This window comes from Eptesicus fuscus, chromosome 15, assembly GCF_027574615.1.
Source record: "Eptesicus fuscus isolate TK198812 chromosome 15, DD_ASM_mEF_20220401, whole genome shotgun sequence".
NCBI lineage: Eukaryota > Metazoa > Chordata > Mammalia > Chiroptera > Vespertilionidae > Eptesicus > Eptesicus fuscus.
Window position 1 is genome coordinate 78,660,723 of NC_072487.1, and position 13,180 is coordinate 78,673,902.

Here is a 13,180-nt window from a genome sequence, read left to right on the forward strand (position 1 = left end):
GCACCGGTCCGACTCGCCCTCGACCCCGCCCCGTCGGCCCTTCCTCCAATCGGGACACGCCGCAGGCCAGACCACGCCCCCTCCTGCCAGTCCCCTTGTGTGGCCACGCCCATATCCCCGCCCCCATTGTGGGGACACGCCCTCGGCCACGCCTTACGCTCGCGAGCCCGTCCCCCGTCTCAGCCACGCCTCAAGCCTCCCAGGCCCGCCCCGCCAGGCCACGCCCAGGCCACGCCCTCTCCCGGACCCGCCCCCAAGTCGGTCGCACCCCTTGTCCGCTGGGTTTTTTCCTGGCCCTGTCCCCTCGTCTCCCCCGGTCCCCATCCCCGCCCGGCCAGCCCGCGGCCCCGCCTCCGGCCCGCAGGTTGGAGGTCCGGTCGGGTCCGGGGACCCGGCGCACGGGCACTCCCGCTGCCCCGGGAGAGAGGCCGGCTCACCTCCCGAGGAGGCGGGGCCGTGGCCCGGGCTGGGGATGGGGACCGGAGGAAGACGGTGCAGGGTCGGGGCCCGCTGGCTGGGAAGGGTCCCTCTCTGAGCCCCGCGCGTCACTCCGCGGAAGGACGTCAGGAGGGCTGGCCGGCGGGTGTGCGTGCGCGGGGAGCGCGCGGCGGTCCTGGGGCTCAGGGTGGGGTCCCTGGAGCGGCCTGCCCGCGGAACCGGCCCTGAACACGTGGGTGCGGGGCTGAGGTTGTGCGGGGCGGGATGTGCGTGACTCCAGGGCGCGGAGGGACATTCTCTGCTGTATCGTCTCTAAAAGGCAAGGCGGGTGGAGAGTGAAGTGTGTGGGGGTCGGGCGGGGAGAGTGCACGCGGGAGACCATAGAGCCTAGGAGAGAAGGTCGTGCCAGCTCAGAGCTCAGAGCGGCGGCAATGGGCGCCCCCTGCTAGTTACATACGGGGTGCCTGAAGGAGGGCGTCGAGGTCAGCCGGGTGAACGGGGTGCATTTTCTGCTGGAGAAAACTGGCCTCGATATAAGTTGTTTGGGGTGTGGGAGAAATTCATGACCCGCAGTCTGAGATGCCCGTTGGGCACTTCGCATGAGTTTGGGGGAGACGAAGGATTAAAGATTTGTTACGCGCTCGTGTGTAGATGGTAACTCATGCCAACATTGGAGTTTGGGGTGAAACCCACAGAGACCTAATCTAGCCCTCCAGCAAAAGGGGCGGGACTTCCTGCTCCCAGGGTCCTGCTGGGCCACGTGAGGAAAGGGAGGGGCCGGGAGCCCTGGAGAGCTGGGGGTAGGCAGGCGGCGCCAGACCCCACCTGGCTTCCTAGAGCCCGAGGGAGAGTCTGACTGTGCAAATGAGGGGACTCCTGAGCAAGGGCAGGGTGCCCAGGGGAAGGAGAGGATTGTGGGCATCCCAAAATGCCACATGTCACTACAGAAGTCAAGGAGGAAGAAGAGGTGTGTGCTGGCTGCTGCTGAGATGGAATAAATGAGGAGAGAGAGTGGGTGGTTTTTATCTCGGGTCCCCCTCTGTCTCCCACAATTGGACCCCATTTGCGCCCCCCCCCCCCAGCCTTTATTCCGACTCCATCGCCCACCCATCCCCTGTTCGGGAAGCTGCTGCCGACCCTCACACCCGCCGCCACCGCACCCATGTGCTGACCGCCTTTCTCTCAACGTCCCTTTCCTCTTGCTCTCCTGGCGCCGGGCTTCCTGGGTGTCTCCAGGTAGATGTTTATTTTCACACAACTCCCGTGCCTTTGGGTGCCCTCCTGAGCCCTGTGGCCATGTCTAGACATTTCCCTGTCACCTTCAAAGCTTTGCCCGGCCGATGGGGCTCCGTGCTTGAGCATGGACCTATGAACCAGGAGGTCACGGTTCCATTCCCCATCAGGGCACATGCCAGGTTGTGGGCTCCATCCCCACTGCGGGGCGTGCAGGAGGCAGCCGGTCCATGACTCCCTCTCATCACTGATGTTTCTCTCTCCCTCTCCCTCTCTGAAATCGATATGCACCCACATAGAGTGTACCCAGACTTGTCCAATTGCCTGAGGGGACAACGGGACAACTGCGTGCTCACAAGAGGAGTTTTGTGCTTAGCCAGGAGGAGGGGAGGGCCCCCCGGGGCAATGCCAGGGTTGCTCGGCCCCAAGCCCGTAGGTTTCCTGTGGGAAGGAATGGGTGAGGCAGTGGAGGCTGTGAGTGATCTCAGTGTGCTCCGGTCCCTGGGGGTGGTCTCCAGTGTCCAGCACCTGGCCCTGAGGGGATGAAGGCAGAGAAATCCTGGCGTGGTGAGTGAGGGAGATAAAGGAGGTGGGTGCAGGTGGGGGCTCTGGATTGGTCAGTTTGCACGTGAAAGGTGTGGTCCCAGGAAGCTGCTTGCTGTCTCCAGGAATTAGCTCTGGGAGGCAGTCTCTCCCAAGGTCGCAGGGCCCCCCAGATGTCAAAGCATCACAGGTAAGCACATAACACTGTCAATCCATCTCTCCTTCCCACAGCTCTGCCAGGAACGCCAGCTGCCCCTCCCATGGCTTGGTTAGTTTGTCTCAGAGATACCTGCTAACCCCTTCTCCCATCCCTTTTCCAGGTGCGCTGTTTCTCCCATCAGAAGGTGGGCTCATCCCCACCACGGCCCCTGGGCCGGCCTGGGCTGGCTTTGACTGGTGATGCTGTGACAAGGGATGCCACACCAGCTGCAGGGGCTCAGGAGGCCTGGCAGCTGCTCTTCTCGTTCCCTTGGGTGTGGGAACTGCCACACAACAATGCCTGCTTACCTGCTAGGGAAACCTGAAAGAGAGAGAGAGAGAGAGAGAGAGAGAGAGAGAGAGAGAGAGAGAGAGGAAGAGAGGGAGAGAGAGATTGCCTGGACACCTGAGTGCCCCTGGCTCAGACTTCTTGCCTCAGTCATACTCAGGGACTGTGGCTGAGCGGCCCTGGCTGTGTCCGCTAGCTACTGCTGCAGAACAAACTACCCCAATTGATTACTTATTGTGACAACGAGGCTGCCCTCAGCTGGAGGCTCCTCTGCTCTGTGCGGTATCTGCTGAGAATGGAACATCCAAGACATCTTTTTTCTTTCCTTTTTAAAATATATTTTTTATTGATTTCAGAAAGGGAGAGGGAGATAGAAACATCAATGATGAGAGAGAATCATTGATCATCTGCCTCCTGCATGCCCCCCCACCCCCCACTGGGAATCGAGCCCGCAACCTGGGCATGTGCCCTTGACCTGAATGGAACCCAGGACCCTTCAGTCTGCAGGCTGACGCTCTATCCACTGAGCCAAACAGGTCAGGGCCAGGAAGTCTTTTTCACATACATGTCTGATGCCTCACCTGCAGTGGCTGGGGTAGCCCAGGTGCGGTCAGGTGACACACCTGGTCAGGTGTCCTCGGTGAGGCCGCTCCACATGGCTGATGGTCTCCACATAGTGAGACTGACGACCTGGCGGTACGTCACCAAGGTGGAGGAAGGCGAAGCTGCCCGTCCTCAGTCCTGGGCTCTGAGTTCCAGAACCTTCTACGACGGTAAGTGCATCAAAACAGTCACAGGACCAATTGGGTGGAGCATCACACACTTACGAGGAGAAAAGGAATTGGTGACAAATGGAGACAGCTGACTGTACCAGCCAACAGCAGAACCACCCAGCTGAGTCCAATCTGGATTACAGAACCAGGAGGAAGTAAATGGTTGCTTGAGGCTGGGAAGTTTTGGGGGGGGGGGGTTGTTATGCACCAACAGACACTGGGACAGACGTTGTTGTTCATAGTGGCGGCACCAGTTTGTAATCCCAGCAACAATGCAAGAGGGTTGCCCCCCCACTTCCTCGCCCACACTTGTTTGATTCATTGCTTCATTGATGATAACCATCTGATAGGTGTGCGGTGGTAACCCGTGGTGTCCTCCCTTCTTTCTGAGTGTAAAAGTCAAAGTCCTGCCAAGAGTCTATTGCTCAGCACTCCAGTCTGGTCACAATAGCCACCGCCATTTTCTTTTCTTTTTCTTTTTTATATTAAATGTTTCCATTGATTTTAGAGAGGAACAGAGAGGGACAGAAACATCCCAGGCTGCGCCCCCCACTCCCATGGAGCAGCAATGCAGGCATGTGCCCTGACATGACCAGGAATTGAACAGGTGACCACTTGGTGCATAAGACGATGCTCAGCCCACTGAGCCACACCAGCCGGGCGGCCACCTCCATTTTCAAACATGCCAGGAATGTCCCCAGCTCGGGGCCTTTGCAGAGGCTCATCCCACTACCTGGAATGCGCTCCCCTGTGTGCTGCCATGACTCAGGCCCCCTCCTTCCACTGACTTGTCCGTCAGGCCTACTCTGCTCCCACCTTCATCAGGACCCCCAACCTCTAAAGCTGACCTACGTGTTTCCCCCGCGGCAGGTATGGCCTCCTAACACCGCACATAACTCACTCATCACGGGCTTTTTCTGCCTTCCTCGCTGGAATATGAGCAGGCGCTTTAATGTACGCGCACGGGTGGGTCCTGGGAGCAAAAGCCAAGCTGGAGTGGTTGCCAGGAGGCAAGGCTGGTAGGCAGGCCCCCCTCGTCCCCAAGAGGCAGGCTGGGCGTCCCTGGAGCAAGCGGGTCTGCGCCCTGGCCATCGCCCACCCCGGTTAGGGAGCCTGCGGCCGGGAAGGCTGGCGTAGCCTGGGGTCGGGGGCCGGCCGCCTGGTCCAGAACAAGCCCCCGTGCGGAGGGGACACGCCAGGGGGGAGGAGGGCCCCCCGCTGGGCTTCTCCCACGTCCTGCAGGCGCGGGCCCCCAGCCTTGCTTCTCGGCGGCCGGGGCACCTGGGTCCCGCGCTCGCCCCCGATCCCGCCCCTGCCCGCTGCCCTGGTCGGAGGGCCGTTTATGGGAGCTGCGGCGAGCCCAGCACCCTAACCACGGGCCCTCGGACAGCCGGGGGCGCAAGGCCAGGAGCTGCCCAGGGATCTGGGCGGCGCAGAGGCGGAGCGCGGGATCCTGGGTGAAACGCGGGGTCGGGGGCGGCGAGAGAGCCGGTGCCGGCACAAAGCTTCCCGCGAAACTGACGTAGCGGGGCGGCCGCGCAGGCCCCGCCCCCGGCCGCGCCCCTCCCCCGCGCTCGCCCTGCCGCTCGGCGCGCCTGCGCACTGGCCGGCTCCCCGTTGGCCGTGGCGAAGCGGCGCGCGCCGGCTGGTGCAGGGCGCGCCCCACTATTGGCCGGGAGGCGGCGGGCGGGGGTGTGTCCGCGCCGCGCCCCGCCCTCGTCTCCGCTCGCGGTGGTGCGCGCGGCGGCAGCGGCGGCGCGTGGCAGGTCCGGCGGGCTCGAGGCGGCGGCTGAGGCGGCCTGGTCCCGGCCCAGCCTCGTCCCGCCCGGCTGCCCGGACCCGACCCCTGACCGCCCGCCCGCCCGGCTCGCTCGGCGCGCCGCGGCCCCGCCCCGGCCCGGCACCTCCCAAGGGAGCGGCGCCGCCGGCCGAGCGCAGGCCTGGCCATGACCGACTTCAAATTGGGCATCGTGCGGCTCGGCCGGGTGGCCGGGAAGGTGAGCGGCGCGGGCCGGGGGCTGGGCCGGTGGGCGCGGCGTCGGGGCTGGGGCTGGGGCCGGGTCGGGGCCGCGGGGCCTGGCCGGGGGCACCGGGCCCGGCGGTTGTGCGGGTGGCGGGCCGGCGGCGTGTCCCCGCGGGGCACCCTCCTTGGGCCGCGGCCTGGGGCTCGGACGGTGCGCCGCGGCCCGGGAGGAGGCGACCTCAGGCGGCACCTGCGGCGCGGGGACCGCAGCGCCCTTCCGATGCGGCGCGCTCGCTGCTTGCGGAGACCGGTGTGTGCGCGCCGCTCCGAGCCTGCGGGTCCTAGTGGCGCTTCGCACAGGTTTCACGCGGCCAGCGGGGGCCACGTCTGGCCGAGCCTCCGTGGGCCCCGCCGCGGCCAGGCCTCCCTCTGCTGCTCTCCCGTCCCTGGCCCCGCCCTCCGCGTGGTCGAGGCTGGGGCTCCCGGCACCTGTGGGCATTGAGGCTTGGCTGTTTCCAGGAGCCGGCCGGCCGTGCCGCTGACCAGCCACGGACCGTACCCTGGATGGGAACCCTGTTCCCATCGCCAGCGGCGGAAGCTTCGGGTGGGAGAGGAGCAGAGGCAGTCAGATGAAGGTAACACGGACGCAGACCCTAGGGAACAGCTTCGCGAGCCAGAGCGAGCCGGCCCTGTGGGGGCTGTGTCCTGCCCGGCCGGCCTGCAAGAGGCGTGGCTTCCTACCTAGGGAAGGGTGGGCTCCCCTCAGCTCTGAGACCCTCCTAACCCAGCGCCGAGCGGCACGCAGGAGCAGAGAGTGAAAAGGTCAATTCCGTGGGCAGCTGTGTGCCGGCTGCCCTGCTTAAGAAATGAACGTTAATCGAAACCTTCTGGGTACTCTGCCTCCGTCCCACCCCCTCCTTTGCTCCACTGAAGCCGCCGTGCCGGACGAGGCTTATTGGCACCTGAAACCGCACAGAGTCGAGGTTGGCCAGCTTGGTGGCAGGTCGGATGGGTAGCCTCGTGCGGGTGGCCAGCGCAGCCCGATGCCCGCTCCTCTGGTGCAGTCTCGGGTGGGAATGACCAGCCCTGGCACGGCTACCTGCTCTCTGTGGCAGACTGCCCACCCCCTCACTCTGACTCCTGAAGGGGCTGGTCCGTTCCTGCCTGTTACAGTACCTTACCCGTCCCACACGTAACGTGTGAAATGTGGTTGATTTGTAGACCAAGTACACGCTGATAGACGAGCAGGACATCCCGCTGGTGGAGGGCTACTCCTTCGAGGTAAGGGCGGCCCCCTTTCCAGCCCTTGGGGAGGGCCGGGCCGGGAGGGGTGGCTTTCTCCCCCAGGGGAGGCCCGGAAGCTCCCTGCAGAACACGGGTCTCAGCGCTGCCTCTGTGGCACTCTTCCTCCCAGTGGCCACCCTGATTGCTTCTCTTCCCGAAGCAGAGACCAGTTGTGTCACATTCGTGACTGAATTCAACTGGACAAGCCCTGGTTCCTTAGGAGACTGTCCCCCACCTCCCCCTGGCCTGGGCCCTGTCCCTCCTGGTGCCCAGTGCTCCTTCCTCTCAGCTTCCCGGCGCCCCTGCCTTCCACTGCCGCTGCCTGACCAGCTTCTGTTCATGCCCCAGTGCCCAGTCCCCCCACCGCTCCTCCCTCCGTGAAATCCTCGGGGGACGCCCCACACACTCATCCCCGCTCCTCACGCGCCTGCAGCAGCTGCTTGTGCAGGGGGTGCCTTTCTCACTGGTTGTGGGCTTTTGTAAGATGAGGGAAGCTCCTCTCTCCACATACTGTGCTCCTGCCTGTCGCGCTCAAATGCAGGAGCTCGGGACACGCTGGCTCGTGCTGTGTGTCCGGGCCTCCCAGGGTCCCAGCAACAGGCCCGCTCCGTCCCTCTGCCTTGTTCCCGGCGCTCGATGTCTCTAAGAGGAACCTGAACGGTTGCTGCGAATCGGAGGCTTCTTAGCAGACCTGTACCTTGTTCCTTCTCAGGCCAGGATGGAAGTGGATGCCGATGGAAATGGTGCTAAGATATTCGCTTACGCCTTCGACAAAAACCGAGGCAGGGGCTCGGGCAGGCTCCTGCATGAGTTGCTGTGGTGAGTATTACCGGGCTGCTTGCTCCCCACTGGGTCCTGATGAGCCCTGGGGTACGGGAGCCAGGGCGGCTCCCCTCATGCTTCTGTGCCACTCGGCTAACTCAGAGGAGTGGCGGCGTGCTGTGGCACCAGCAGGCCCGCCTGGCTCTCCAGACCACGTGCGCTTTCTTTTCGCAGCTCACTGGGGCGGTTATTGCCTCCCCGGGAGGGTGGGTTCTGCTTTTCCCCCGACTGACCCCCCTCCCCCAGCCATTCCCACCCCGGGCAAGCCCCCACCGCCCCAGTGTCTGTCCCTTGGTTATGCTCATATGCCTGCCGGCTCTTGCTGAGCCTGTTGGTGGGACATGGGGAAGCAGCTGCCGTCCTTGGTGTGCAAAAGGGGGGGGCGGGGGGGCGCGCTCAGAGGGGCGTCTCTAGGCTGTGCTGCAGAGTTTGGGGTTCCGGCCTTGGCTCCCTACAGCCCAGCTCTTACATCCAAGGGCTAAACTGTCAACCTGGCTGGTCCTGTTTGGGCCACGGACTGACACCTTGGGTTCCCCTGGGCATCCTCACTCCTGGTGTGCCCGTCAGTGCGCGAGGGCAGTGCAGTCACGTGGCGGACACGCTGGGCTGTGGAGGCGGGTCGAAGAGTGCTTGTTTCTAGGGAGCGGCACAGAGGCGGCATCGCCCCCGGCTTCCAGGTCGTGCATCTCAACGCTGTGACCGTGGACAATCGCCTGGACAACCTGCAGCTGGTGCCGTGGGGCTGGCGGCCCAAAGCGGAGGAGACCTCCAGCAAACAGAGGTGGGTCTTCCCGGCTGCCAGGCGGCAGGGCGGCGCCAAGGACTGCCTGCTTTCCCACCAGGCCCCATGTCCCCACTCTGCTCCGAGGCTGCTGTGGTCGGGACCTTCTGCTGTCCCTCGATGTGTGGGGCCTCCTGTTCTGGGAGGCGGGTGAGGTCCTGATGCTTCTCTTTTTGGGCGGGTCATCGATGACGGCTCTGTCGGGAGCAGGGTCATCTGGGCTGGACGCTGCAGGTGGGAGGACTTGTCTCTGTCCCCGAGGCAGGTGAGGTGTCTTGCGCTCCGTGCCCAACACCTGACGCAGTGGTTGAGGGGAGCAGGCGACGTGGACTGCAGGCTTGGTCTCCTCTCTGAGTCCTGCAAACAGCACTTGTGCTCAGACAGCACATGCCTCCGCCCGGTGGGAAGGCTGCTCTGAGGGCAGTTCCTGTGGCCCGGGGAGCCCCCAGCTCGGAGCTTCGAGGAGCCCTTGGGGAACCAGGAGTTGGGGGACCAGCAGCAGGTCGGGGGCTGGGAGCTGGCGCTGGTTGCTGACACGGCCAGGGTATCTCTGGCCACACGTGCATTCCAGGCTCGGAGGGCCCCCAGGGGTGTCTGCGTGTCCTCAGGCCTCTGGGCAGCTGTCCCCGACGGTGGCGGTGACTCCCAGCAGACAGATGTCAGGGAGGTTGGACAGGTCAGTGTTTCTCGGGATCTTGGCAGACGGAGACGGGTGAACTGCCGCAGTTGTCATCCTCACGGTCTTGCTGGAGCCTGAGCTGCGGACGTGGGAGCGGCAGGTTCAGAGGCCACGTGTCGGGGTGGTCCCCAGGCTCTCAGGACGGGAGGGGCAGGGCTGGGCCGAGCCTCTGCGTTCTCTCCTCTAATGATAGAGTATGACCTGATCTTGAGGGAGACTGACCCTTTTGTAATTGTTGTCCTCTTAGCTTTCTGGTTGAATGTGACAAAGCCCTGGCTGATAGGTCAGTTGGTTAGAGCAGCGGTCGCCAACTGGTGGCCCGTGAGGTCCGAGAGGTTGGCGACCGCAGGGTTAGAGCATTGGCGTGATAGCAAGTTTCCAGGTTTGACCCCTGGTCAGAGCATATACAAGAATCCACCAATGAATGCACAAATAAGTGGAATAAGACATGGGTTGTCTCTCTCTCAAATCAATACATTAAAAACAAACAAGAAAGAAAAGAGCCCTGGCTGGTGTGGCTCAGTGGATAGAGCGTTGGCCTGGGGACTGAAGGGTCCCAGGTTTGATTCCAGTCAAGGGCACATGCCTGGGGTGCAGGCTTGGTCCCCAGTAGGGGTCATGCAGGAGGCAGCCGGTCAATGATTCTCTCTCATCACTGATGTTTCTCTCTCTCTCCCTTCTCTCTGAAATCAATGAAGATATGTTTTAAAAAGAGAAGAAAGTGACAAAAACAAGGCCCAGTTTGGTTGAAGCGAAGATATAGGGCACTGACTGGCTCCTCGGTTCTTCCTTGGAGCGGCCACCAGAGCGGCAGGCGCGCTGTCCCTGGGCAGGTCCCCGAGGCCTCCAGAGCCCTGGGTCACCAGTGAGCTGCTTTAGCTCACGTTTCTCCCCGGGCGCTGGGGACGGGAGGGCTGTCCATCAAACAGAACAGAAGGAGAAGGGCCCCTCGGAGGCAGGGCGGCCTCCACAGGTCCCCGGGGCCCAGTGTGCACGCGTGTGCGGTGTCCATGTGGGACCTGCCCTCCCCGACCCACGCAGGCCCCCGAACACCCGCCTGTCACAGCGAAGGGTCTGCTCCTCCAGGGTCCCTTCCTTCCTAAGGCCGACGCGCACCCTTGTGTTCACCACGGTGACACCCTTTCTCCAGCGGCGGGCCCTGGGGTGCTGCTCCCGGGTCCAGCTTGTGGAGCGATGCTGCTGTGAATGTGGGTGTGCAGACCCTCGACAGGACCCCGCTTTCAGTTCTCGTGGGCGTGTCCCAGGATCGGATTGCGGGGTCCTGCGGGAGCCCTGCTGGTAATTTTCTGAGGGTCCTCAGACGGTTTCCACAATGGCTCCCCGCTCTACAGTACGCGGTGCGCAGGCTCCCCCCACATTCTTACCAGCGCTGTAGTTTAGTTTGTTGTTTTAACAGCAGCCATAACGGGTGTGAGTTGGCATCATTGTAGTTTTGCTTTCTCCCGACGACTAGTGATGTTGGGCATGTTCTCGTGGGCTTTGGGGCCATTGTCTTTGGAGACTGTGTCTTCAGTTCTGTCTCTAAGTTGTGTTATCTTGTGTTGCACTGCTCTATGTACTCTGTACCCGTTATCACATCTATGGCAAATCTTCCCCTCATCTTGTGGGGTGCCTTTTTACTCTGGACAGTATCTTGATGCACAACAGCTTTAAGTTCTGCGAGGTCCAGTATGTCTGTTTCCTCTTTGTCACCTGTGGCTCGGTGTCATGTCCAGGAAATCGTTGCCAAGCCCCGTGTAGGACAGCTTTTGTGTTTGCTTCTGAGAGACCTTGTGTTCGAGGTCTTATGTTTAGGTCCTTGGTTCATTTTGAGTTAATTTTTGTGTATGGTGTTAGGTGAGGGTGACTCTTCCCTTTCCTCTTTTAAAAAAAAAAAATATTTTCATTGATTTTTTAAAAATATATATATTTTATTGATTTTTTACAGAGAGGAAGAGAGAGGGATAGAGAGTTAGAAACATCGATGAGAGAGAAACATCGATCAGCTGCCTCCTTGCACACCCCCCACCGGGGATGTGCCTGCAACCAAGGTACATGCCCTTGACCGGAATTGAACCTGGGACCCTTGAGTCCGCAGGCCGACGCTCTATCCACTGAGCCAAACCGGTTTCAGCCTATTTTCATTGATTTTTTACAAAGATACAAGGAGAGGGAGAAAGAGGGATAAATATCAATGATGAGAGAGTATCATGGATCGGCTGCCTCCTGCACACCCCACACTGGGGATCGAGCCCGTAACCCAGGCAAGTGCCCTGACCGGGAATCGAACCGTGACCTCTTGGTTCCTGGGTCGATGCTCAGCCCCTGAGCCACGCCGGCCGGGCTCCCTTCCCTCTTTTACCCAAGTCCCCACAGGCCTGGGAGTTCAACGTCTCTGGAAGGTCACGGTGCTGCCTGTCAGGGCACCTCGCTCTGGAGCCCCTCAGTTGCAGCCCTGCTGTCCACTCACACAGACGGGGTGGAAGGATGCGGGCAGCACAGCACCGAGGGGAGGAGGCGCAGCCCGGCGGCAGAGGCGCTGCTGGGGCCCTGAGGAGGGAGGGGACTGCCTGCTGGCTCAGGTGGCGGGCGTGGCGGGGTCCTGAGGCCGTGTCCCTCGTGCCAGGTGCGGGAGACCCAGCCCTGCTCTGCGCCTTTCAGCGCGGAGACCAAGTGCTACAAAGTAGGTGTCAGTGGGGATGAGCCCACAGTGCGGGTGGGCAAAGTCCAGTGGCCAGAACAGAAATGGGGGTGGCCGTCCCGGGTCCTGCATCATCCTCTGTGCCTAGAGCTGGGCCCCTTGTCCTTCAGGGAGCAGAGCTTGTACTGGCTCGCAATCCAGCAGCTCCCCACGGACCCCATTGAGGAGCAGTTCCCCGCGCTGAGCGCCACGCGGTACTACAACGCCAACGGGGACGTGGTGGAGGAGGAGGAGAGCTCCTGCACCTACTACGAGTGCCACTACCCGCCCTGCACGATGATCGAGAAGCAGGTATGGCCGCTCCGCTCCCGTCCCCTCGGGCCCCTTGGGCCCCTGCAGCCGCGGGGCCGGGTCCTCCCGTCGGATGTAGCTCCTCCGCAGGACTGAGAGGTCACCTGCTCTGCTTTCAGCTCCGGGAGTTCAACATCTGCGGGCGCTGCCAGGTGGCCCGGTACTGCGGCTCGCAGTGCCAGCAGAAGGACTGGCCCGCCCACAAGAAGCACTGTCGGGAGAAGCGGCGCCCCTTCCAGCACGAGCTCGAGCCGGAGCGATGACTGAGCAGCGGCAGCTCGGCCCTGCGGCTCCAGGCCTGCCCTGGACACCGCGGACACGTGGTGGTGGAGCCTGGTGGTGTGCAAGAAGCCAGCGGCGCCCGGAGCGGCGGCGGCAGCGGCGGCCCTGGTTGCGGGCACTTGGCGGGGCCCAGCGCTCCCCTGGAAGTGCTCCCTGCAGTAGAGACGGCTGGGAGGCTCCCGCCAGGATGCTTCTCATTATTTATATGTTAATATGTTTGTAAACTCATGTACAGTTTTTTGGGGGGGAGGCCGTGGGGGGTTAGGAATTACAAATAGCATCATTTGCTGTCATCCTCAAGCAGCAGACGGTCAGGCCACGGGTCTCAAACTGTCAGAGCAGGAGCCGCCCAGGAGCGCGGCCTCGGCGTGGCATCTACACGGAAAGTAAAGGGCAGTCACCTAGCACCTGCTCTGCGCGCCTCCTTTCCCGCTGAGCCTGTTTCCGAGTGGGCCGGGCCCTGGGGTGGGGGCCCGCCTCGATCCTGGGCTTCTCCCAGGAGTGAGGCCCAGACCCACTGCCCTGTGGGGTGGAGCGGACCTGGGTGATCACAGCCCAGCTCTGAAGTTCTCGCCTGGACTCCCTGAGTGTCCGGCAGGTCTCTGAGGCCCTGCCTGTGAGCAGCGACCTGGAGGATTGGAGCTCTGCTCCCCACACCGTGCGGGGCCTCCGCCCTCCCTGGAGCCACAGGTGTCCGGGTGCTCGGCCACCTGGCAGCACCTCGCACAGCCACCCCGGGGCAGGGAGCTGGGCTGTGTGGTTGGCATCTGGCTGGGAGGATGAGGCTGGCCCTCCAGGGTGACTGTGTGAGCAGCCCCGGCCCTGGAAGTCCTGCTACACTCTCCATGGCAGCTCTTGTGTGTGCTCACTGCGGCCTGGGCCTGGCTGGGCGGCCTCATGCTG

At 62.7% G+C, this 13,180-nt stretch overlaps 1 protein-coding gene across 2 annotated transcripts; it reads left to right on the forward strand.

The window, feature by feature from the left end:
* The first annotated feature begins 5,216 nt into the window (after positions 1 to 5,216).
* ZMYND19 (zinc finger MYND-type containing 19) lies at positions 5,217 to 12,835 on the forward strand. Of its 2 annotated transcripts, XM_054727089.1 has the most exons (7): positions 5,407 to 5,471; positions 5,957 to 6,072; positions 6,659 to 6,718; positions 7,434 to 7,540; positions 8,184 to 8,324; positions 11,815 to 11,995; positions 12,115 to 12,835. In XM_054727089.1, exons 2-7 carry the CDS (start codon positions 6,067 to 6,069, stop codon positions 12,256 to 12,258), a joined length of 639 nt encoding a protein of 212 aa, XP_054583064.1. In that variant the 5' UTR covers positions 5,407 to 5,471; positions 5,957 to 6,066; the 3' UTR covers positions 12,259 to 12,835. The 2 variants fall into 2 exon arrangements, with proteins under 2 accessions (XP_054583063.1, XP_054583064.1); XM_054727088.1 differs by lacking the exon at positions 5,957 to 6,072 and having other exon boundaries at positions 5,217 to 5,471.
* The last annotated feature ends 345 nt before the right edge of the window (positions 12,836 to 13,180 follow it).

Bases quoted from the DNA above. Each gene is read 5' to 3' on its own strand.
- ZMYND19 (XM_054727088.1), top strand. From the start codon at position 5,421: ATGACCGACTTCAAATTGGGCATCGTGCGGCTCGGCCGGGTGGCCGGG. The intron at 5,472-6,658 runs GTGAGCGGCGCG...GTTGATTTGTAG, and splicing joins TCGGCCGGGTGGCCGGGAAG to ACCAAGTACACGCTGATAGA. The intron at 6,719-7,433 runs GTAAGGGCGGCC...GTTCCTTCTCAG, and splicing joins TGGAGGGCTACTCCTTCGAG to GCCAGGATGGAAGTGGATGC.